General features: G+C 36.6%; 2 protein-coding genes across 5 annotated transcripts in view; one reads left to right on the forward strand and one right to left on the reverse strand.

Moving 5' to 3' along the window:
* The window catches only part of ARL13B (ADP ribosylation factor like GTPase 13B), a 76,807-nt gene that overhangs the window by 26,485 nt on the left and 23,767 nt on the right, over nucleotides 1-26,555 (reverse strand). The window lies entirely within an intron of this gene.
* Nucleotides 1,889-16,689, forward strand: STX19 (syntaxin 19). Of its 2 annotated transcripts, XM_047794316.1 has the most exons (3): nucleotides 1,889-2,023; nucleotides 2,216-2,270; nucleotides 15,758-16,689. In XM_047794316.1, exon 3 carries the CDS (start codon nucleotides 15,771-15,773, stop codon nucleotides 16,653-16,655), a length of 885 nt encoding a protein of 294 aa, XP_047650272.1. In that variant the 5' UTR covers nucleotides 1,889-2,023; nucleotides 2,216-2,270; nucleotides 15,758-15,770; the 3' UTR covers nucleotides 16,656-16,689. The 2 variants fall into 2 exon arrangements, with proteins under 2 accessions (XP_047650272.1, XP_047650263.1); XM_047794307.1 differs by having other exon boundaries at nucleotides 2,017-2,270.

The raw sequence follows: 26,555 nt of genomic DNA on the forward strand, positions 1-26,555 counted from the left end.
AGAGAAAAGTAAAGTAGTTGATTCTTTGCCTTCATTTCCTAATTTTCATAATGAACTGGTATCCTATGAACCTCCAAAAGTGATCAAGCTTCTTTCTTTGGTTTCCAGAGGATATCATTATGAACTGAAGGATTTTAAAAATATATTTGATGCGTTTCAACTTATTATTATAGTTATTGTTCCTTTGGATGCTCACAGTTAAACATTTTTGGTCAATGGGAGTGACTTTTGCGTTGGCTCCTGTGTTCTTCTGGTAGAATTCCAACAGTCTTTGATAGCTTCTTTGTTTTTTTGTAATAAACAATGGCCCAGCCCTGGACTCATTTCCCTAAGAAGCCTTGGTTCCTTTCAGTAGGAATTGGTATTTTAAAGGCTACAGTTTGGGTACTGAGTAACATTCCATTTTGTGTGTGTGTGTTCTCCATAGTGACTGCAACAATTCACATTCCCACCAACAGTATAAGAGGGTTTCCTTTCATTAGTTTTTAATTCTTCCTCCCACTGTTTTTTCGTTAAATAATATAAACATATACATGGGGGGAATGGTATGTTAAAGACTACGATTTGGGCACTATGGATATTTACTGTTGTTGACTGGTTAGGGGTTATCAATGTGTGTGTACCTCTACCCCCTCTTTCTTCCTCAAAAACTAGTATACTATATATACTCCTGTGCATCATCATGCTTTTTTAAAATTTTTTTTTAAATTTTTTTGTCTTTTTGCCATTTCTTGGGCCGCTCCTGCGGCATATGGAGGTTCCCAGGCTAGGGGTCAAATCGCAGCTGTAGCCACCGGCCTACGCCAGAGCCACAGCAACGCGGGATCCAAGCCGCGTCTGCAACCTACACCACAGCTCACGGCAACGCCAGATTGTTAACCCACTGAGCAAGGGCAGGGACCGAACCCACAACCTCATGGTTCCTAGTCGGATTCGTTAACCACTACGCCACGACGGGAACTCCCATGCCTTTTTTTTAAAAAGTAAATCCTAAAATTACTCTGAACCAGTACAAAGAAATCTTCTTTATTACTATATTCTTTATCAATAAGCAAAATGCTCATTGTATGGATGTTTCCTCAATTTTTTTTTTTTTAGCTGTGCCCTGGGCTAGGGATTGAACCCATGCCACAGCAGTAACCTAAGCCACTAAAGTGATACCACCAAATCCTTAACCACAAGGGAACTCCCTGGATGTTTCATCATTTATCTGCCACTGAAGGATTACATTGGAATACTCATGGGTTTTTTCCAGTGTTTTGCTTTTACAAAGAATGCTGTGAGGAATAGTGTGTGAAGATGTTACTTCTTATTCTGGGAACAGACTCCAGGAAGTGGGACTGCTAAACAGATATTAGATATAGATATTATAGCGATGTCCCTCCTCTTACCCTCAAATCATAACAAGTCAGGCAGAGAAAAAGAAATGGAAGAAAATGTAGTAGCACAGAGAAATTTCATTTCTGATTTTCCCTACAAAGAATTCTGAATTGTTACACTAATGTAATAAACAGCATAACATACAGCAATGCACAATATTTTCCATATGGAAAACTATGAAAGAATCAAAAGAAAATTAAAAAAATAATAAAAACAGCATACATAGTAAAAAGAAAAGATAAGGTAGAAGGTTTACAGACATGAACTCTTTTCTGGCTGTTGTAGTTCTGAAATTTGGTAATTTTTTGAGGTAATTTTTTAAGCCCTTGGAATTCCCTAAAATAGAGTAGAATTCAATCATTTTAAAGTAAATTAAGCAAAAAGCCTTCGCCCAAGGTTCTTTCCATTCCTATTTGTTCCAAAGTTTTCATACCTAAAGAAAAAAAATTATGAACACTCTTTTTTTGTGAGTAATGTATTATATATATATTATAGGATTGAAATTACAGAGCCTGTGCTAAGTATTCCATTGCAAGCAGCTTAATAAGGACTGCCTGCTACCAACTAGCTCCAAGGAAAACAACCTTTGTTTAATCTAAAGAATAAGCAGCTAACAAGCAGAACCAGATTCTCCAGGTGTGAGGTAAGCAATTTGTTCTCATTTGATATTAACAGCAAAAGGACGACTTTAACTTATTTGACTTCAACATGTGGCTTTCAATTAAGTTAACTAAATGAAAATCATACAGAAATTAGCCTGTGAACTAGAAGAGAGATTTAAATAATCTTAATAAAACATTAATGTTATAGATGATACTCAGGTTTTCTCTCAAAGGCAGGACTCCAACTGCGCAAGTGGAAAAGCAACAAAAGGAACAAGACAAACAAAGGTAAACAAACCATTCTTTTTTGTACTTTTAACTGTGAGACATCCAGGGACTGAAATCTGTGACATAAAGAGAGCTCAACAGATAATTAAAGTTATTGTTTTGCTCAGATTTGGACCAGGCTACATGTGGCTGATCTGCTCATATATACTACTGATATGCTGAATGAGATTTGGGTTTAGAGTTCCTGGAAATAGATCACTATAATAAAAATCAACTTTTTATTTTAAGTTTCTTTTAAAAAGTATCTTTTCATTTTGGAAACACAACAAAGTTAGATGCTACAATAGCAAACTTAAAAATCTTTCCTCTGTAAACAGACTATATAAATTAGTCATACTGTGCTTGCTTTACAGAACACTTTTCCATTTAATTCTGAAAAGTTTATGCCCAGTTTGACACATATGTGTAACCTTTAAAAATTTAAGATAATTTTCTAAAAGACCTTAATTAATTTCTTCATTGTTGTTTCCCAGGTTCTTTAAAATTAATCTGAGGAACTTAAAAAATAATCCTTTGTAAAAGGACTACTGTAAAACATCAAAGTACTCACTTTTAAATGTTTCAGCTAATGTATTTCAAGTATTTAAATTCTAAAAATGAATACACACTTTATATTTGATTTGATAATTTAAAAAATTTAAGTCAGCATCATTTAAATGAAACATATACACTTTCAAAATTAAGCAATATATAAAGGCTTAACCCAAACATGTTTGTTTTTGATATGTCTTCCAAGTTATTTCACAGTTGTTATCATGTTAGATTTTAACATATAACCCAATTCAAATTAAAATAATAATTACAATTAATAAATATTTTAAGGGTAGACTTGAAAGTTGGCTATGTAATATCTACAACAAATTGTCTTTTTGGCTATACAGGTTTAAATTTAATATACATATCATTTTATATCTGTACAGCTTACTTTAATCAGAGAATTGAGTGTTCAGAATTATGAGTCTTAATATTTAAACAAAAATGGTCTTATTGTTACATTAAACAAGTTAATCTAATGGTTAACTTAATTACCCTAAGTAAAAAGTAGAATTTAAAAAGAAATGAAAGGCTGAATTATTAAAAAAAAAGTCATATATTTTAAACTTAGAATTTACATAATTTGCAGTAGTTTTTTTTAGTTTTCCTCATTTAAGTGGCTAAAAAGATGAATATTCCAGTAACAGCTAATTTCACCTTGAATTATGGAAATGTTGAAAGCTGTCTTCATACACAAAAGCAAAAGAATATTCCATTTTATGTTAAATAAAAACTGGCTACATTTCTTGAAATATTTAATCTACATAGTAACTATAAAAAGAAATTTCTTTAAAATATCAATCTATAAAATACCTATCCCAGGGCATATTTTTTTAAAGCACTAGATAATTTTAATTCATATTTCTGTTCCTAGAAATGTTCCCTGTCTGTAATAGGGTGGAGAAACTTTTATTTGAGTCATACAAGTTTACTTTGGTATTTCTCAGAACAAATTGTCAAGCTTGATTATCATATCTATAAATCAGTGTTCTTTCTTTTTGCAAATATCATGTTAAAGCTCAAAGATATAGTCAGCTATTAACAGAATTCAAAACCATATAGCAGGAGTTCCCATTGTGGCTCAGTGGTTAACGAACCCAACTAGCATCCGTAAGGACGTGGGTTCAGTCCCCAGCATGGATCAATGGGTTAAGGATCTGGCATTGCTATGAGCTATGTTGTAGGTTGCAGACACGGCTGGGATCCCGCATTGCTATGGCTGTGGTGTAGCCAATATAGCCAGCGGCTACAGCTCCCATTGGACCCCTAGCCTGGGAACTTCCATATGCCTCGGGTACAGCCCTAAAAAGAAAAAAACAAAACAAAACATATAGCAAAGCAGTAAGTTAAACATGCTGAAAGATGACTCATATTTGGATAGATCTTTTCTGATATTAAGAAAATAACTTTCAGGTACCGAAAAGATTGCATAAAATGGTAGTCTCATCAATTTCTCTTACCTAAGCAATCAAATGATTTTACAACTATGAACTTAATATTTCATGCCTTCATGAACTTTGTCTCTTCCAATTTTTAAAGTCTAATATGCTCATATATCTCACTTTGGTTATAATTTATGAAGACATAAGATTAAACAATTAAGTTGGAAATAGTTATACGTGCAGTAATGAGTATACAACTACTGGAAAATGCAATTTATGTATAGCATGTAAGTGTTACCAGAATACCTACATTACGTCAATTCCTTAATGAATATAAGGAGTTAGGGAACATTCTGAATTGTAAACTCCGTAAAGATAATCACCTATGACTTTCAATGAAGATGCATAGATAAAGAAATTCCTCTCTCTCTCTCTCTCTCTCTCTCGAAACGCGAGACGTGTTTGATATAATCTTAAGGGGGAAAAAGGACCAATCTTAAAACTACCTTATTACATTTAGAGTAAGAAAGGGAAATTTCCAGGTGCCAGAAGTGAAGAGCGAACACATTCAGAACAGAAATTAAAGCTAATTCCATGGGCTACTAGAAGCAAATACTTTTATCTCAGAGGCCGGGGTTTAGGGTTTGTACATAATTGGAAACTAAAATTGAGTTTTCTAAAGGAAGTAATGAAGCAGAAAAAATAGAACATAGCCTGTATGCAGAAACAGGAAAACCTGTGTTGGCTTGTCCAAGAGTATAGCAGGAAGTGAGGTAATCACTCAGGCGACAAAATCACTACAGAAAAATCAGGCCCATACTTACATGACCTGAGCTATAAAAAATCACTACAGAAAGATACAGTCAGCCCTCTGCATCTGCAGGTTACACATCCCTGGATTCAAGCAACCATAGATTGAAAATATTCAGGAAAACATCCTGAAAGTTCCAAAAAGCAAAACTTGAAATTGCCACCAACTATTGACAAAGCATTTATATCTTATTTACAACCATTTATAGCATTTACATTAAGTAATCTAGAGATGATTTAAAATATACTTTTAAAGTAAAAGTATATAGGGGGATGTATGTTAAGTTATATCCAAATACTGTATCATTTTATAAAAGAGGCCTAAGCATACATGAATTTTGGTATCTGAAGGGGCATTGGAACCAATCCCCATGGATATGGAGATAACTCTATTTATAGTACCTAGACTACGATGGGCAAATTTCATGGGGCCCTACTAGTGGCAACCACAAAAATGGGGCTAAGACCATATCCAAAAGGCAGGGTACTCAGGGTATTTTTATATAATTTCCCATTGAAGATAAACTGCTGACAAAATTTACAAAATACATTTGCCCACCAGGAGGAAAGATAGTTGGTGGCCACAATAAACAAAGGAATCTATTTTCAAGAAGTCAGAAATAACCTAATAATGTAAAAGGATCTTGAACATATATTTTATGTTCAAAAGAAATAAATGAAGACACAGAATCCATATAGTAAGATGAATACAATCTGTGTTTTTCCCTTAACATCAGTAGCATGGAGATCTATAGGAAAAAAAGAGATTTGGAATAGTTTTTTGCTATTAAATTTATTAAGATTAATGAACATAAAATACACATCAATATATATTGAAGGGTTCCTTAAAGTATCTTTTATTCAAATATGAAAGTGGTACTCCTTCAGGAAACTGTTCCAAGAACACAGAAACCCAGGATAAGATTACCTTTATAAAGATCAGAGTCAAATATCTTCATTTTCAAAATCAGTGACGTAAAATTTACCTTCTCAAAAGCACTTTGTAGAAGTATAGTGTGCTACAATGTCAATTTGAAATATTCTAGTTCTTTCAAAAATTTTTAAACTATGATGCTTGAGAAAAAGGCTTTGACAACATTGATAATTTATTTCTAATTAAAACAAAAAAGAAAGACCTAACTAATCATAAAAATATTAGAGGGGGTTGTTTTAGGATTTGTTCCAAGCCATGCAACTAAAGACAAAGTTGGAGACACTAGTTTTAGAGAATTATGATTTTTTTTTGTCTTTTTAGGGCCACACCCAGGGCATATGGAGGTTCCCAGGCTAGGGGTCTAATTGGAGCTGTAACCCCCGGTCTATGCCACAGCGACACCAGATCCAAGCCATGTCTGCGACCTATACCACAGCCTATGGCAACGCCAGATCCTTAACCCACCAGGGAGCCAGGCATCGAACCCACAACCTGATGGTTCCTAGTTGGATTTGTTTCCGGTGCGACACGACTGGAACTCCAGAATTGCGAAATTTAAAAATTGTTAGCATTAGGAGTTCCCGCCCTGGCTCAGTGGAAACGAATCTGACAAGTATCCATTAGGACGCAGGTTCAATCCCTGGCCTTGCTCAGTGGGTTAAGGATCTGGCATTCTACACCAGAGCTATGGTGTAGGTTGCAGATGCGGCTTGGAACCAGTGTTGCTGTGGCTGTGGTGTAGGCCACTGGCTATAGCTCTGATTTGACCCCTAGCCTGGAAACTTCCATATGCTGTGGGTGTGGCCCTAAAAAAATTAAAAAAAAAAAAAAAGAATAAATTAAAAAAATTGTTAGCATAAGATTTAATTCTCACGAATAAAAAAACAAAAAACCTTGGAGTTCCCGTCATGGCGCAGTGGTTAACGAATCCGACTAGGAACCATGAGGTTGCGGGTTCGATCCCTGCCCTTGCTCAGTGGGTTAACGATCTGGCGTTGCCATGAGCTGTGGTGTAGGTTGCAGACACGGCTCGGATCCCACGTTGCTGTGGCTCTGGCAGAGGCCGGTGGCTACGGCTCCGATTGGACCCCTAGCCTGGGAATCTCCATATGCCGCGGGAGCAGCCCAAGAAATAGCAAAAAGACCCAAAAAATAAATAAATAAATAAATAAAAAAAATAAATAAAAACCTGTTTTGTTTTGATATTCCCCCCTTTCTCATCTGAGTCTCCAGTAATGTCACTCTTTTCTTTTTCCCACGTTATGAGGAATACAAGTCAGTAGTGCAATAAACATCCTGTCTGCTATATACATTGCAGTTGTAAGAATTCATAGTAATAGGTTAGTACAAGCATAGGAAACTGAAATCCCTGCACAATAAGAATGCAGTAAACCAAATTTCCCATCTGCCTTCTCTAGCCTATGACTATAAGGTATAGCAGAAGAAAATACAAGAATCCCAATTTTTCATGGTACCAAGGGTAGCATTCAAAATTTCTTAAGAGATTTTCTGTGATTCAGATGGATGAGATCAGAAGTAATTCTTTTTCTTTTTCCAAACTGTAAAGTGCTTAATTTATTATGATTATATTAGAAGTCCTAATACAGCTGCTAGAATAATTATTTTATAACATACTTATTTTAGATCTGATATGCTATATTAACTCCAGTAAGAACTTTTTTCTTTTGAGCATAGTATTTATATTAACAATACAATATTTGATACAGATCAACTTCATTGGTAGTAAGGTTTCACTAAGATAGTTTATTTCTTTTCTTTGTCTTCTTAGGGCTGCACCTGCAGCACATGGAGGTTCCCAGGCTAGGGTCTAATCTGAGCTATAGCTGCTGGCCTATGCCACAGCCAAAGCAACCCCAGATCCAAGCTGCATCTGCAACCTACACCACAGGTCACGGCAATGCCGGATCCTTAACCCACTGAGCAAGGCCAGGGATCGAACCTGTGTCTTCATAGATGCTAGTCAGATTCGTTTCTGCTGAGCCATGACAGGAACTCCCAGATAATCTATTTCTACTCACTATGGAATAAAGAAAAATAACAGAGGTCAATCAAGTAGACTTACATCTGAATGCAGGTTGTGCCACCTTTTAGTTGTGTGATCTCTGTTAAGTCACTTTACCTTTCAGATACTAAGAAAATTAGCAGTTAAGAAAATAGTTAAGAAAGTCAACATCCAAATAAGGGGGAATTTCAAAGAAAAGAATGCAAATAAAAAAACACGAAGTTCTTTTAAAAATTAGAGTATCCCCCCAACGAAACTGTTTAAGTACATGAATTTCAAAACTGGAAGGAGCCAAAAGACCTTTCCAGGTCACATTATTGTGAAATCTCAAAACACAAGGAATGAAGAGAGAAGGCAAAGAGTCACATGGAAGGAAATTAAAAATAAAAACTAACAAAAATCTTACACAAAATATCAGGAATCAGATGGCAGATTTCTCAAGGGTAAAAAGGAAGTTAAAAGAAAACACAGCAGGAACTCCCTTGTGACACAGTGGGTTAAGGATTTAGCATTGACACCATAGCAGCTCCAGTCGTTGCTATGACATGGATTCAATCCCTGGCCCAGGAACTTCTACATGTCACAGGGGCAGCCAAAAAAAAAAAAAAAAGAAAGAAAGAAAACACAGCAAAATTTTCAAAATTCTAAGGGAACACAATTTCCAAGTCAGAATTATATCTGCAGAAAATACATCAGGTGTAAGGATAGCACAAAAACATTTTCAGAAATGCAAGTTATCACCACATCTATATTTTGAAAGGAAGCTATGGTATGCCCTCAAATCAAGGTCACACTGGAGGGTTCAAGAAACCTCAAAAAATGAAAAAATGAAATGAGATAAAAAGAATACCTACTATGCTTATATATATTAAGATAATAACTTCAGTTAAATTAAGAGTTTTAGAATGAATTAGTGATGCATAAGTATAGAATGAAGCCAAGTGAAAAAAAATTAGGTAATTAGTGATTTGAAGAAATATTTAAAAGTTACAAGGTCCTTGATCTGTACAGTGGTTACATGGGTCTGTTCGCTTTGTGAAAAAATCATCAGATTACATACATTTATGTTTTGGGCACTTCCTGCATATGATTAAATACATCAGTGAAAGGCTCTGTTAAAACAAAAATATATATCTCCTATCTCTATCCATTGAAAAAGCCTAGATACAATGAAAAAAATTTATTGAGAAAGAAAATACAACCCTGGTACCTTATTTAATTCTGGTATATACAATAGTTGGGCTCATAATAATATAAACACATAATATTGACTATAACCAAAAAAAGTGATACAATTACAAGAGGGAAAAACTGAGGGAAGGATGGAGGTGTAAAAGAAAGTTAAACCCATGTTTTTCACAGCAAAGATTAAATATAATATTTAAAACTGAAAAAGTGAAAACATCTACATAAGCAAATTACTGAGAAACAGGGAGTTTAAAGGCAGCATATAGCTAAGGAGCTGAAAATAACTGCTTTTGGGAATGAGGAACTGAAAATGGAATGAGGGGGGAAGGCAGGGGCCAGCCATTTACATTTATAAGCCTTGAAGTGGCTCAAATTCTTAAACTGCATATCTGTATTAATGAGGAAAATAAAAATCACATTCAAAAATTTTTTAAGAGAAAAGCTTTGCTCAGATCATGTAAGGGGAAAAAAAGAGAAAGAAAAATAAAGAAGGCAAGAAGGAAGGAGAGAGGGACATAGAGGGAGAGAGGAGGGGGGAAAAAAGCTTATGGCTATATCAAAAGCAAAATAACATCTTAAACACTTTGGGGAGGAATTTATTTTCAGCATCAACAGGGTAATATCAAAGAGAACATATAGATAAGGAAATGATAAACATTAAACCAAACAAAGAATGGTATGGAGCTATTTAAGATAAATCATAAAGCTAACCAACTTCAGTAATTACTCCCTCTATTCTGGAAAGAAGGTTAGTTTTTAGCAGAGGCATATAATAAATCATGGATGGTAATTCTGCTTTTCCAAAGTTGTTACAGTGAGAAAAAGTTTTTACAGGAGTTCCCATTATGGCTCAGCGGAAACAAATTCAGCTAGTAACCATAAGGTTGCAGGTTCGATCCCTGGCCTCGCTCAGTAGGTTAAGGATCTGGCATTGCCAGTGAGCTGTGCCATAGGTCGAAGATGCAGGTCAGACGTGGCGTAGGTTGGCAGCTGTAGTTCTGATTTGACCCCTAGGCTGGGAACCTCCATATGCCGTGTGTACAGCCCTAAAAAAAGGAAAAAAAAATTTCTACAATAACTTCCCAATGTTTTTAGATGTCTTGAAAAATCTGTACCAGCATAAACATCAAATATTTATAAAATAATTTAATTATGCACAGGTCTAACAGTCAGGAAGTTTGCCTTATTATACCAGTGCTACTAATAAGTTCTAGGTAAAACGTTTAACTTTTCTGATATTCAACTTTCCCATAAGAAAAATGAGAAATGGAATAGGTAACTTCTAAGTTCTTTGTGGAATCAAATTATGATATTCAACTGATATGAAGGACAGCCGGTTCACCTCTGCTTTGGAGAACAGATGATAACTACACATCACTACCGCCCTCCTTCAGTTCGTCGAAGAATTGTAAAGGAAAGTGACACATGCCATTTCAGGGTTACAGCATTTTAATGTCCATGAGAGATTCTCCAGTATTTCCACCTGCCTTATACCTACCACATTCAGAACAGTGGAACTTAGGTCTCTGAGGGACCAAGATGGGAACCAGAGCCCCTGCTTAGCCAACATGGACATGAACTATAAGGAGAAATACATCTTTGTGGTTGTAATCCACCAATGGTTGGTGACTGGATATTACTGTGGCATAATCAAGCATATCTTGGCTGATAAAATGGGACCAAGTAGAATTTCTCATAAGCTGAATATCTGAAACTCACAAGAAATTCCAACCTAGTTTATAAAGCTAAAAATCTTTCCTATTTATGTTCTTAAAATATGAATTTTTATATTAAGGATTATATTAGGCTAATCATAATTAACTGTAATTAATTATAAGTAACTTAATTATATGAAATTATATGTACACATAAATTAATTTATTATAGTTTAAAAGGTATAAAATTGTAAAAAATGAGAATACCAAACTTTCTGCACATTTAATTGGTTGCTCTAGTACTGAAATCTTTCTTAATTAAAATCATTTTGTTTTTGGAGTTCCCATCGTGGCACAGTGGTTAACGAATCCAACTAGGAACCATGAGGTTTCGGGTTCAATCCCTGGCCTTGCTCAGTGGGTGAAGGATCCGGCGTTGCCATGAGCTGTGGTGTAGGTCGCAGATGTGGCTTGGATCCCGCGTTGCTGTGGCTGTGAGGTAGGCCAGCAGCTACAGCTCTGTTAGACCCCTAGCCTGGGAACCTCCATATGCCGCAGGAAGTGGCCCTAGAAAAGGCAAAAAAAAAAAGACAAAAAAAAATCACTTTGTTTTCATTTTAATAAAGGACTTAAAATCAGTATGCTCACATACTATTACATACATTTCCTCTATTTTGCTTATTTCTGACACAAGCCAATAAATACATTCTTGGAAGTTATGCCTAACACATGGATCAATAACTGTTTTATACTGACATATTTTCCTAATACCCAAAGTCTGAAGTCTATATTGCTGCTTTTTTTTTTTCATTTTTTAAAGTTTTATTGATATATAGTTGCTGTACAATGTTGATAGATCCTCGTGGAGTAAAGATCCTTGCTCTCATGGAGCTTATATTTGGGGGAGATAGCAGACAATGAAGTAAGATAAATAAGTAAAATATAATGACAAGTGCTTGGAAGAAAAATAAAGCTGGGAAGAGTGGCTGCAGTTCTAAATAGGGTAAGGATAGCCTTGCTGAGAAGGTGTCATTTTAGTAGGATTGAAAGGAGTTGGGGGAATAAGATGAGGAAGAGCATTCCAGAGAAAACACCAAGTGCCAAAGCCCTAAGGTAGGATCCTGCGTGATTTGTGTGAGGAATAGCAAGGAGCCCAGTGGTTGAAATAGAGGGAAGGAGAGTTGTAGGAGGCAAAAGGAAAGATGGAGAAGTCACACAAGACCTCATGGGCTCTGGTTTTTCCTCTGTGAGATCATTAGTCACAGGGGTGACAAGATTTGAATTCTATCTTAATGCTGGTTTCTGTGTTAAGAAAAGACTCAAGGGGCAAAGGAAAAGGGACTACAAAGGAAGAAACAAGGAGACCATGTAGGAGACTACTGCAATAACCCAGGTGAGAAAGAGTGGTGACTTAAACCAGGGAAGGAATTCCTGATGTACACTGAAGAAGAGACTGACAAGATTTGCTATTAGTTTGAATATAAGGTGTGTAGGGAGGAGGACAAAACAGAATAGTCAAGAATGACTCCAAAGTTTTTCGTCAGGTGACCTGGAAGAAGAGACTGGAAGCAGTGCCATGTCCTGAGATGGCACAGCAGTTTGCAGTTGGCAGGAAGATCAGGAGCTTATTTTAGACACACACATTCAAATGGCACTGCTGAGTAGACAAGTGTCATGAGAGCAGTCTAAACTTGAATGTAACTTTGAGTCATGAGCTAACGGACAGCATTTAATGCCATGAGACTGGAAAACAATGGTGAATAAAAAGAGGACTGCATGGAAGCATTCCAGTATTCAGAGGTGGGAAAGATGAGAGAAACCAGGGAGGATAAAATGATGAAGGAAGGGCCAAGGAGGCAAGGGCAAGGCCAGGAGAAACAGTTGAAAGCGTTTCAAGAAGTGATGGTGGTTTAAGAGCTGCTAAAAGGCTAAAACCACCAACAAGTCCCATTGCTACTGCTTCCAAAATATGTCCTAAATGGTTCCCATTTATCCCATATAGTTTCATTATCCAAGCCTCTCTTGGATGTCAGGAAGCTTTTCTCTATGCAGTCATCTTTTAAAAACATAAATCTGGAGTTCCCGTCGTGGCGCAGTGGTTAACGAATCCGACTAGGAACCAACAGGTTGCGGGTTCGGTCCCTGCCCTTGCTCAGTGGGTTAACGATCCGGCGTTGCCGTGAGCTGTGGTGTAGGTTGCAGACGCGGCTCGGATCCCACGTTGCTGTGGCTCTGGCGTAGGCCGGTGGCTACAGCTCTGATTCAACCCCTAGCCTGGGAACCTCCATATGCCGCGGGAGCGGCCCAAGAAATAGCAACAACAACAACAACAAAAAAGACAAAAAAGACAAAAAAAAAACCAAAACATAAATCTTAGGTCAATACCCTAGCTATCCTTGTCATCCACTCCATCTACAATAAAATCTAAATTCTTTACTTTGATTCACAAGACCCTTTGTGATCTGTTCCTTGCCTACCATCCTGACTTCATTCCTTCATTGTTACTGCTCATATTAATTTCTGTCTACATAGGCATTAATTTTGCCCTTAAAACATACCAGTCCCATTCATTGCCCTGGCACCCCTTCTCCAAAACTCAGGATACACTTCCTTGGCTCTTCATCTTCCCAACATTTAGGTCTTCCAGCTCAAATAGTTCCTTAGAGAGGCCCTGCCTGACTGATCTATCAAGACCTAAATTTATCTCATTTATCAACTGTATATTGTCCATCTCCTCTCAGATAGTAATTACTCAAGGACAGGTATTACTGAATATACATTACAGCATTAAAACTCTGCATATAGTAAGCTTCAAAAATTATTTGACAGAATATCAGTTCTTAACCAAAGAAGTATTATCAGAACTTTCGTTTAACTTTTATGTAATATAGGCACCATTTTCATACTACCCTTGGCTGGGTCATCATTCCAGAACATCTTAAATATCTCTAGTGATGGCAAGGTTTTTATCTCATGAAGCAGTTCATTCCATCTCCAGAGACCACTACTTGTGTGAAAAGTCTGTACACAAAATCAAACCTCACTCCGTGTAATTTCTACCCACTGCCCTCTGGAGTTATGCCAAGTCTAATCCCTCTCATATATACAGACTTATACATTTTAGAAAACGGTTGTAGATATTCTCTACACCTTCTCTTTTTCAGAACAAATCATTTCCATTTTTTTCCAATACTACGGCCTTCCAATATCATCCTTTCCATGATAGTGTGAAAATTCCCAATCTATGAATTTTCATCTCAGAATCTCAGACTAAAAACTTCACACAGTCCCTCTCCCACTTGCTTTAACTAGCACAGAGTCCAGCAGAACAAATACCTTTTTTCATCAATCTAGGCGTTACACTATTATTCATGAAAGTGTAATAAATAAACTAATAGTTCTGATTGAAAACTTAGAATTAACTAAAATCTGCGGTGATCTTCATAACCACTTGCTATGAACTCAAGGGACTTCAATTTTATAGATATAAAGGTATAATATTTTATATCTATCCAGTTAAACGTATTTTTGATATTTTAGCATAGTGTTCTATGTCATTTCAATCTTCAAATCCTAACGCTGTACTTAAACATATTAAAGATCTCTGCAAATTTTGCACCATTAATATGTTTGATAAGTGTGGCTGATGACACCCAAATCTCTGATAAAAATATTTGCATAAACACATCAAACACTCAGTCCCACAGCATATCAGCTTAACATTAGAAACCTTTTTTCTAGTTGATAGTGCTATGTGTGGTTCAGTGAGCTATTTGTAACTCTCTAACAGCTTTTTTCTATCCACAAAATATTAAGAAAGGCATTTTAAATGCTTTTCTAAAGTCAGGGTGCGCTGCAAAAATAAAGTATTTATTAATAAAGATTGCTTTTTCTTTTGAGGGGGAGAGGCTGCATCCATGGCATATAGAAGTTCCTGGGCCAGGGACTGAACCTGCACCACAGCAGCAACCTGAGGCCCTACAGTGACAATACCAGATCCTTAACTACCATGCTGCAAGAGAATGCCAACAAAAAACTGCTTTTTATTCACTTTATTATATATATATATATATATATGCATATCAATATATGTATATCACTATATATAAATTATGTACGTCAGTTTGATTCCATGAATAACTTCCAATGCAAGCTGTGTCAATACTATCAGTGTCTCCAAAACAAGATTTCATATAAATATATTCTCATGTTTATAAAAATATCACTTATTATGAATTGATATAAATGTTCTAAGACAGTCTACATATATCTTTGCAAAGGAGTGCTAATAATGAGAAATCAGCATTATCAAACCAAGAATATGTTTCTATATATTTCTATAAGCAATGGATAAGAAAACAAAGCTGTATCAAATAATGTGTTTATCAATCCAGAAGCCTAAGACATTTTAAGATAAATTCTACATTATCTATATTGCTTAAAGCTCTTATGTGGAATCTGTCCTGTCACTATACTGCTCCTAGCTGAATTTAAACATATTTAGCAAAATGAGTATTTTTTAACATTACATAGATCAAGTTAACTGGGAACCATATCTTTAGTGACCAGGAAATGTTAAAGAGTGGCCTTTTAATCCTAAAAAGATAAGACATACCTACCTATACGAAGAAATATCTATTATATGCTAGTATCATGACACTGAAGAACTTATTTGGGGGGCAATTATTTCTCTATCACTGCTGACTCAGCTACTTTACTCAACTGAAAAGTAACACACAGAATTCTTGCATTATGCAAAGTATTTACAAAATATTTTACATTGCTTTTCCTATTTCAGTAATCTTCATGAGGAAATTCTGATTTTTCTAATTTTTTAAACATCTTTTCAGAAAACTAGGAGGTCTTTCCCTGAAAAATAGACATAGCTATGTGAAGCCAAATGCCATTTTGAGAAAATACGAAACTTTTCTTTGTTCAACATAATCGTTTTTGCTCCTTAGGAGGGAAGGAAAGATGAAAGACCGACTTCAAGAACTAAAGCAACGAACAAAGGAAATTGAGCTCTCTAGAGACAAGGATGCATCAACTACAGAAGTAGAGGAACAAGGGGTGTTTCTGCAGCAAGCTGTTATTTATGAAAGAGAGCCTGTAGCTGAGAGACACTTACATGAGATTCAAAAACTACAGGAGAGTATTAACAATTTGACAGATGATGTTCAAAAGTTTGGGCAGCAACAGAAAAGCCTGGTGGCTTCAATGAGAAGATTTAGTCTACTTAAGAGAGAGTCCAGCATTACAAAAGAGATAAAAATCCAAGCAGAACACATTAAGAGAGGTTTGGATGATTTAGTAAAAGAAGTTAAAAAGTCAGAGGATGAAAATGGTCCATCATCAGTGATCACAAGGATACTTAAATCTCAGCATGCTGCGATGTTCCGCCATTTTCAGCAAACTATGTTTATATACAACAACACAATAGCAGCAAAACAAGAGAAGTGCAGGAAATTTATTTTCCGTCAGCTTGAAGTTGCTGGAAAAGAAGTGGCAGAAGAAGAAGTAAATGATATGCTCCATCAAGGAAAATGGGAAGTTTTTAATGAAAGCTTACTCACAGAAACCAATATCACTAAAGCACAACTCTCAGAGATAGAACAGAGACACAAAGAACTTGTTAATTTGGAGAACCAAATGAAGGATTTAAGGGACCTTTTCATTCAGATATCCCACTTAGTAGAGGAACAAGGAGAAAGCATCAACAACATTGAAATGGTAATGAATAGCACAAAAGAATATGTTAACACTATTAAAGAAAAATTTGGACTAGCTGTAAAATACAAAAAAAGAAATCCTTGCAGGGTATTGTGTTGTTGGTGTTGTCCATGTTGTGGCTCAAAATAAAGAAGCTATTTTATAAAAGTTTCCAGCTTTAGAATGAAGGGTGTCCCTTAATTTAATGTCTCCCATTTTTCTTCATTTCACAGAGCCATTCACATATTTTCATCACTTTTGGCCTGGGAATAATGTTATATTAAGTTATAATTTTCCCCTTTTGCCCTTACCCACTAGAATTATAGAAATTTCTAAAAGTAGTGACATAAAACAAGTTTTCAATTATTAAACTAAAAATGGTATATTAGCTTTAAACTCATGGGTTAACTATTGAAAATGAGATAAATGATCTTAAGTTTCTAGACAAGTATCAAGTTCTAGTACATATTTTTGTAACTTCCAATGCCTTAACAAGATGAATCTTAGTAAGTGACAACTACTTAATCCTTTAGGCTCATTAAGAGTATTTTGGGAGTTCCCGTCGTGGCGCAGTGGTTAACGAATCCGACTAGGAACCATGAGGTTGCGGGTTCGGTCCCTGCACTTGCTCAGTGGGTTAACGATCCGGCGTTGCCGTGCGCTGTGGTGTAGGTTGCAGACTTGGCTCGGATCCTGCGTTGCTGTGGCTCTGGCATAGGCTGGTGGCTACAGCTCCGATTCAACCCCTAGCCTGGGAACCTCCATATGCCGCGGGAGCGGCCCAAGAAATGGCAACAACAACAAAAACAACAACAAAGAAAAAAGACCAAATAAATAAATAAATAAATATTAAAAAAAAAAAGAGTATTTTGGTAGTTAAGAATTGTATAAAACAAGACTTCAAAGGGTGCTATATTAAAGCAAAATCAAACTAGAAGCTATATCAAATCGTTCATGTTCAGTGGTCAACACCTGGGAAAACCCAACTATGTATTTAATGAAGAGTCTAGTTGGTAACTAGGCGCTGAATCTAGCGTAAGGTCTAAAAAGCTGGGTTCAAACACACTTTTCCTGAACATGGGTCCATTCTGTAACGTGGGTTACAGATCAAGCGTTGGCAAATAAGTAAAAAATAAAGGTGACTGTATTCTCAGAAGTTTCTCCATCACTTATGCGTGAAAGCAGGCACTAAACTATGGGCTAGGGATACAGTTTGAACTCACATAAGAACAGAGCTTTGGAACTAACATTCTACTTGATAAGTAAAGGACAAATCCACTATCAGACAATGTTAAGTTCTTGGCAGATTTAAAAATAAGAGACTGTAAGAGTGACTTATTTTGGTTGGGCCGTCAATGTAGGCATCTCTAAAAGGTAATATTAGTGAAGAGCTGAATGATGAGGACAAGGGAAGCATGTATTCCAGGCATGTGAAACAAACAGTATGAGCGTATAACTTACTTGGCTCAAAGAAGAATGAGCAGTACAGTTCTATCATAGTGGGAAAAGAGCAGTGAAGTAAGAGATGAGGTTAAGAAAGGTCAGCAGGGGCTGGATGCAATGCTTTGAAGTCTGAAGTTTTCACAAGCATAATGAATGAAAAGCCCTCTGACTGTTTTTGGCCTGGGAATAATGCTATATAATTTATATTTGAGAAAAATCATCTTAACTACTTAATGGAAAATAGGTTAGAATGGATTTGGGGCAGATAAGCATAGAGGTATAGAAAACAATTAGAAGGCCAATGCAATAGTCCCAGTAAGAGATGATGGAGACTTGGGCTAGGATAGGAGTGGAGATTGTGGTGACAGCAGTAGCAATAGGACTAACTCTCAAGATTAATAAAGTACATTCTTGCTATGTCCCAACATTGTTCTAATAATTTTACAATGTTACCAACAAGAACACCTAGGTATAGCAAGGTTAAGTAACCTGACTCAGTTCATAGCAACTGTACATAGAGAATTGGGATTTGAACCTAATTAACTACTATATAGTGATGGAAAAAAAGTTAGACTAAAATGTGATAGATTTAGGAGGCAGAATCTACAGGATACTGATTGGATCATGATACCATTTACTGAGATGGGAGAAAACAGAGATGAAGGTTTCAAAATTGGGGGTGAGAAGGAAATCAAGAAATTCTATTTTGCAGTTTGGGTTCTGAGCACAGGCCATCCTTGCTTGGCCCTACAATAAACCTTTTCCTGCTCAAAACAAAAAAGAAGTTCTATTTTGGCCAAGAGAACCTAAGATGACCATAAAATTTCCAAGTAGAAGTTACTAACATATTAGCTGTATCAGTAGGAACTCTTGCTATAGATTTGGGTCATCTGAGTAAAGAAACAGTATTTAAGGTGTCAAAAGTATATAGATGTAAAAAATTGGAAGCCCAGATAAGAGCCTGGGTATTCTAAAATTTAGACTTAAAGCGGAAGATGAATTAACAAAAGAGACTGAGAAGGAATCATCAGTGAAGTATGAAGAAAACTAAGAAAAGTATGCTATAATGCAAGAGTGTTTAAAGAAAAACAAGGTTGAGGAAATAGTCAATTTTAGGTAAAATAAGAACAGCCAAGTGACAATAGATTTGGCAACATGGAAATAATTTGTTGAGATGGATGCACAAATGGAATATTTTGAGGAAAGAATGTGATATAAACACAGCAACCACTAGAGACAATTCTTCCCAAAACTGTGAATAGGATATTATAAGTCAACAAGTGGAGAGAGATGCAGAGTCAAAGGATTCCACAATATTTAAAGAGACACGAGAGCACATTCTGCTGATGGGAATTATCCAGAGAGAGAAACTTGATATGAGAAAGGGAAGGGATAACATACAATACTTGAAAGAGGTGGGATATGGAGTAAGAATGGAGAAGCTGACCCTGGATAGGAGTAGAAATACTTCTTCCATATGTAGGCGGGAAGGCAAGGTTAGGAATAAAGGCAGATAACTAAGCAAAGTTTGTGGTGGGAAAATGAGAGTAGTCTATGTGATAGTTCTTTTTCCTTAAAGAACTATGGAGCAAAATTATTAACTGAAAGCACAATGAGATTAAGGAAAAACCAGAATATGAATATATATATATGTACACACTAACACTATAAAATAATTTTAATTTATAAAATATAAAGAAACTGAAGTTTCCACCGTGTCAGTTATCAAGCATTACCAGAGAAAAAGATGTTTCCCATCTGTCAACTTCAAATGTTTAAGGAACATTATAAAAAAGATAAGTTTAAAAACTGATAAACTCCCCAGCTAATCAGGTGGTGACAGACATTTCTTTTGCCCCTTCTAAAGCGCTGTTATATCCTTTTATGAAGTGCCTTACTGATATTTATTTATCACGGTCCCTAAATTATTTTACCATGAAAACTGAGAATATAAAATACTATTTAGTATTCATTAGTATTCATAATTATATCCAGATGGATTTGTAAAACATTAATTTTCTAGTATCACTAATATGTGAACATACTGATTTTAAAGCAAGACTTAAGCACAGAAAGATTCATAGCAGAGCAATATATCCCATACAATTTTCATTGTTATAATTTAAAAGCACCCTAATCAAACAACATATTTAAGTAACTAGTTGAACATTTTGTTTATTCACACAGAGTAGCCACTAAAAGTAGCAAGTTTTCTTAAACTTACTACCTTAAAAGAAAAATTCTTAAGCATTAGAGGCACAATATTAGGAATCTACTGGTTTGGGAAGTATGCAATAATAAAAATTACTTTGAGCACTTGGGCTTACAGTCATATCCACTAAGGCATATCATTTTCTGCAATCAAAGGATTCATGTAGCCTGAATTCATATAGGACACTTTAAAACTGGCTCTCCTAATTCATCTTTACCAAGACATAGCATATTATCAACATTAACTATTCACATCCACCATCACATACATGCTCAGAATACTAGTAAAGCACTGCACTAGATGCTTTAAACACATTATTCACACGACAACACAAATATTAAAGTCCTTATTTACAAGTGGAGACGCAGAAGCTCAGAAAGATTAAGTAAACTACTCAAGGCCTAGTGGACACAAAAGTAAGTAGATCTTGATTTCTGCTGTGGATCAGAGAGATCTGGAGAGGCTGTGAAAAAGCCAGAAGCATCCCTGGACTCACCCTGAAAAATATAGGCGGTCTGGTCTGCTGCTGATATAGCTGGTCACCATACAACACCCTGCTGCCTAACAATACCATCAATAGGATTTCCTTCAGTGTTTTGTTTTAAAATAAAGCGTGTTGGAGTTCCCATCATGGCGCAGGGGTTAACGAATCCAACTAGGAACCATGAGGTTGCGGGTTCGATCCCTGCCCTTGCTCAGTGGGTTAACGAAAAGAAGTAGGAGAACCGGGTCCTTTTTAGAATTCTGGAAACTGTATGGACTACCTATGTCACATAATAACTGTGATCCCTAGTTTTAGTTGTGAGTCCATTATTTGCTATTTTTACCAAGTGAAACCCCCACTCACTTTATTTATAGTGCCCGTTGACTTTAGATTTCTTTTTTTTCAATGGAAACTTACCAAGCCGCCATGTTTATTAGCTTTACTTATACTGTTGACCCACCTCCGCATTTCCTTATTGAGGGCTTCCTTTTGTCTCTAATGGCATCTAGCTTCACTAATAGCAGCTATGGTTTCTGGTAAAGCTTCTCAGCTGGTTGACTTCCTGGATAATTTCCACACAGAGAGCCCATGCTTTCCCTCCCCTGCCCCAACACGCTTTATTTAATTTTTTTGTTTTATTTTATTTTTTGTCTTTTTGCCATTTCTTGGGCTGCTCCCGCGGCATACAGAGGTTCTCAGGCTAGGGGTCCAATCGGAGCTGTAGCCGCCAGCCTACGCCACAGCCACAGCAACACCAGATCCAAGCCACATCTGCAATCTACGCCACAGCTCATGGCAACGGCGGATCCTTAACACACTGAGCGAGGCCAGGGATTGAACCTGCAACCTCATGGTTCCCAGTTGGATTCATTTCCGCTGTGCCATGACGGGAACTCCTCTCCTATTTCTTATCAAAAGGTCAAACTTAGTAAAAGTACCTTTGACTCAAATTCTAAGGACAGTATTAGTATAACCCATTACCTAATTAACTTCTCTTGGGCACTTATAATAAAGAAGATAACTCAAAGAATGCTTGCAAACTAACATTTTCCCGTAATACTATCTAGAAGAAAGGTGAGTCAAGCAGGCATATGGAGGTTGGAAACAAAAATCCCATATTAAAAAATAATAAAATTCTAGTCACTATTTCTCCTAATATGAGAACTCACTGCCATGTTTTTCAACATTTTTGGTCATGAAATCCTTTAGGAATTTGAAGAAAACTAGAATCTACCCAAGAAAAATGCACATACACTCAGAATTGTGTATGATTTCAGAAGGTCCTAGGAGGCCACCCATGGTGCAAAGACCTATGGCTCAAGATACTCTTTTTTATTAAAATGTTCATAACATCTACGCAGATTGTATATGAGATACTACGTTTTCCTCCCTGAGAGAAACTCCTATACATTTAACGCTTTTGTTGTGAAGCATCTAATTTTCAAGACCGGGCCAAAAGTTAAGTTAGGTCATACAACTCCACAGAAAAGCAAACAGTATATCAGAAAGTGGCACCACCCCAAAAGTCCAAGTGTGCTAACACAAGTAGAACTGTTATTACCCTGAGAGGAAATTTCAGCCTGTGGATCTCTAGCATTATTTCTGTTATAAGTATTAGGAGATTTGACCAAAAAAAGGAAGAGTAATTTACAATCTCTCTAAGGGCTACTTTTGTGACTATACTAGACAGAAGAGATGTAGAAAGAGCAGGTATCTTCTTAAAACATTGGTATAACCTTGGGAAGCTGAAAATTTCAATATGTTAAGATGTTTAAAATACCTCCCAGCTCAGGCCTTTCCACAAGTAATCAACAAACAGTGTCTTGTATTATTAATGAAATATTTTCTACAGTGGATGTTGAGCTTAAAATTTAAATACTGCTGATGCCAGTGCTATTTATACAACTAGTTTTTTTTACTTTTCTAGGGATTTATTAAAAAATTAAGTTATAAATGGTTAAAGCAAGAGTGTGTATTGTGGAGTTCCTGTCGTGGCGCAGTGGTTAACGAATCTGACTAGGAACCATAAGGTTATGGGTTCAATCCCTGCCCTTGCTCAGTGGGTGAAGGATCCGGCGTTGCTATGAGCTGTGGTGTAAATCCCAGACGCAGCTCGGATCTTGAGTTGCTGTGGCTGTGGCGTAGGCTGGTGGCTACACCTCTGACTGGACCCCTAGCCTGGGAACCTCCTATATGCCACAGGAGCGGCCCTAGAAAAGACAAAAAAAAAAAAAGTGTGTATGGGGGGAATATGAGGGTGGGTAATACAATACTTACCTTATGTAATCAGAGTATAGGTTAAAGTTAATCTCTGTAGTAAATACATGAGAAAAAGACTTTCTATTCTGGGTAATAAACAACTTAACAAGGAGTTCCCATCGTGGTTCAGCAGGTTAAGAATCCAACTAGTATCCATGAAGATGCAGGTTTGACCCCTAGCCTCGCTCAGTGGGTTAAAAGATCCCACTTGCATCAAGCTGTGATGTAGCTGGCAGATGCAGATGCAGCTTGGATCTGGCGTTGCTGTGTCTATGGTTAGGCTGGCAGCTACAGCTCCAATTCGACCCCTAGCCTGGGAACTTCCATATACTGCAGGTGCGGCTGTACAAAGGAGAAAACAACCAACCAACTAACCAACCAACCAACAGGAGTTCCCATTGTAGCTCAGTGGTAACGAACCCGACTAGCATCCATGAAGACATAGGTTCAATCCTTGGCCCTGGTCAGTGAGTTAAGCATCTGGCATTGCTGTGAGCTGCAGTGTAGGTCGCAGATATGGCTTGGATCTGGTGTTGCTGTGGTTGTGGTGTAGGCTGGCAGCTGCAGCTCAGATTCGCCCCCTAGCCTGGGAACTTCCAAAAGCAGTAGGTGTGGCCCTAAAAGGCAAAACACAAAACAAGCAAAAATACCCAGCTTAACAAGATAATAGAGCAAAACATCTGCACGGCATCCATTTTTACTCTCTTTAGAAGGAGTACAAATCATTTTTTACCTTTTTACTGAAATGGATTCTTGGTACAAACTATACTACAGTTCACATTAAAATATATAGCTGAATACAAACAAGTAAAATTATAGTATTTTACAGTTACTTTTAATAAAGAAGAGGTATTTAACCACTAAGTCCAAAGAAGTAAAGTGACTTGTCAGGGTCATAAACAAATTTACATTAGCTCTTAGAATCCAGGTTCCAGACTCTCCATCTTCTCTTTAAACCCATGTTTTTTTTTTTTTACTTTTTCACTTATTTCAGAGATTTTGATTAAGTAATGAATACCATAGAACTGCCAAACAGAACTTCCAAGCTAATAAAACACAGAAGCCTAGTGACCTATGATTCTGACCTTTCAAGAGAACCCTCACGTCTGTGACATAAAGTGAAATTTGGCTGAGGCTTCCTTTGCACTGACACATGCTCTCAGGCTGGTGTGCAGAACTAAGTAAGGTAGAGCTGGAGTGTCCAAGATCTGCTATTGTTATTGGTTTTCTACTTTGCTTCCCATAGCATGAATGAGTCCTGCTCCACTACCTTTTAATTTTGTGATTACAGTCTTATTTCCTTCTGTTGAATGAATCTTCTCAGATGTCTGTTGCTGTTCTGTTTGCTCATTATGAGAAGGTAGAAAGAGAAAATTACCAAGGTGTTGAAGTGAGTTCTAAGAAGCTTTGTAGGTCCTAAATCAACTGGTTTAGGCTCAGACAAGTGGTGAGCAAAAGAAATTAGAAGCATAATTGGATTTTGCAGATGAAAGGTCCAGATGACTGTGGGCAGGAAGGAAGCAAAAGGGAGCACTGTAGCCTGCCTCCTAATTCAGGTAGGCTCCCCTGTGTTTCCACACCCACCAGCCCCTAGCACTGAGCTTAGAGGACTCTACTGGAGGCCCCTCTCACTTACTATCCAATAAGGCTTTGCAATGCTATACCTATTATGTGTAAGCATTTTATCAGTTATAACACAGAATTTCCTACCTGTGTAGAGCTATGAAGGCAACTAGAAGGACTTTGAACAGAGGAAAAGTAAAATTTGCACTTAAAAAAGAGCTCTTATATAGTTTATCTATTTTTGCATTGTTTCACTTATTAATGCATGTATCAATTTCATAATTTTAAAAATATCAAATGAGGAAAAGGGCTCCTGGATTTCTCTTGTGGTGCAGTGGGCTAAGGATCCAGTGTTTTCACAGCAACTGCTCAGGTTCGATCCCTCGCCCAAGAACCTCTGCCTGTCTCAGGCATGGCCATAAAAAAAAAAAAAAGGAGACTGGTTAGGAGACTGTTAACACGGGAGAAGTGAAGAAAGGTTGAAAGGAAGTAACATCAAGGGGAATGGAGAGGAGTAAAGAGATTCAAAGTATATCAGGACAGTAACATTAATAAGATAAATTAATTGTAGGTTAGAGAGAAATAGCTAAACAGGAGAACTTCCAAATGTGGTGCTAGGGTAGATAATCAAGAGGGATTTATGAAGAGAAAAAGGGTGGGATGTAAAATTTTATGTATTATATGAACTCTGCATACATTACATGTTTTACAAAAATATGTACGGGAAAATTCATCAAAATAATAGCAGTGGTTGCCCTCTGCATGACAGGTCAACAATTTTTTTAACTTCATTCTTTGCCATATCTTCTTTTTTGTTTTTTTTTATTTTTTTAATCTTTTTTTTTTTTTTCTACTGTACAGCCTGGTGACCCAGTTACACATACATATATACATTATTTTTTCTCACATTACATGTTCTATCATAAATGATTAGACAAAGTTTCTAGTGCTACACAGCAGGATCCCATTGCTAATCCATCCCCAAGGCAAGAGTCTGCATCTATTAACCCCAGGCTCCCAATCCATCCCACTCCCTCCCCTTCCCCCTTGGCAACCACAAGTCTACTCTCCATGTCCATGATTTTCTTTTCTGTGGGAAGGTTCCTTTGTGCCGTATATTATATTCCAGATATAAGTCACATCTTCTAAATTTATTAAAAATATGTACTTTTTGGTAAATTTTGTGTATTTTTAAAGCACATTAATCTCAAAAATTTACCTTATTAATAACAATTCTATGTTATCGTATTGTAAAACTCCCTTGAGCAGAATTGGTCAAGTGGCAAATCAGTCTATATTTCATAAACATATATGATCAGTAATTAATTCTCATATCTTTGTGCAATCCCATTGATTATGAAATTATAATGGTGAGCAATCACCCTAGTTGTGAGTTGTTTCTTTTTTAATTTTGAGTTGTAGAGATTAATTTAGTCTAAGGGGTTCAACAAAGTTTACTCTTTGTAGACATGTCTATTAAAGTTTCTTTCAGGAGTTCCCGTTGTGGCTCATTGGAAACAAACCCAACTAGTATCCATGAAGATGCAGGTTCGATTCCTAGCCTCACTCAGTGGGTTACGAATCTGGCATTGCCATGAGCTGTAGTGTGGGTCGCAGACATGGCTTGGATGTGGTGCTGCTGTGGCTGTGGTGTAGGCTGGCAGCTCCCATTCAACCTCTAGCCTGGAAACTTCCATATGCTGCAGGTGTGGCCCTAAAAAACAAAACAAAACGAAACAAAAAAATTTCTTTCAGATTCAATAAAGGTGAGAATTAATTATAATATCAAATAACTTTTCTAATTGAGTAAAAATTAAGCAGTATAAGCTTAACAATAAATGATACATACAATAAAGTTTTACTTTTTGTAATCAGAGCTTCCAAATTGCCTCATTTAAAAATGTTCATTTATTACTGAAGACTACCGAGAAAATCTGCTTATAATTCCTAATCTAACCATGGATAATTTATTTGGGGTTTTTTAATCATTAGCAATGAATCACAAGAACAAGGGAAAAGGGACAAGAAGGCAAGAGCACATATTCCACTTGCTCCAATCCTAAGAGCAATTTAAACGACTTGCACTTTA

This window comes from Phacochoerus africanus, chromosome 1 (assembly GCF_016906955.1).
Source record: "Phacochoerus africanus isolate WHEZ1 chromosome 1, ROS_Pafr_v1, whole genome shotgun sequence".
NCBI lineage: Eukaryota > Metazoa > Chordata > Mammalia > Artiodactyla > Suidae > Phacochoerus > Phacochoerus africanus.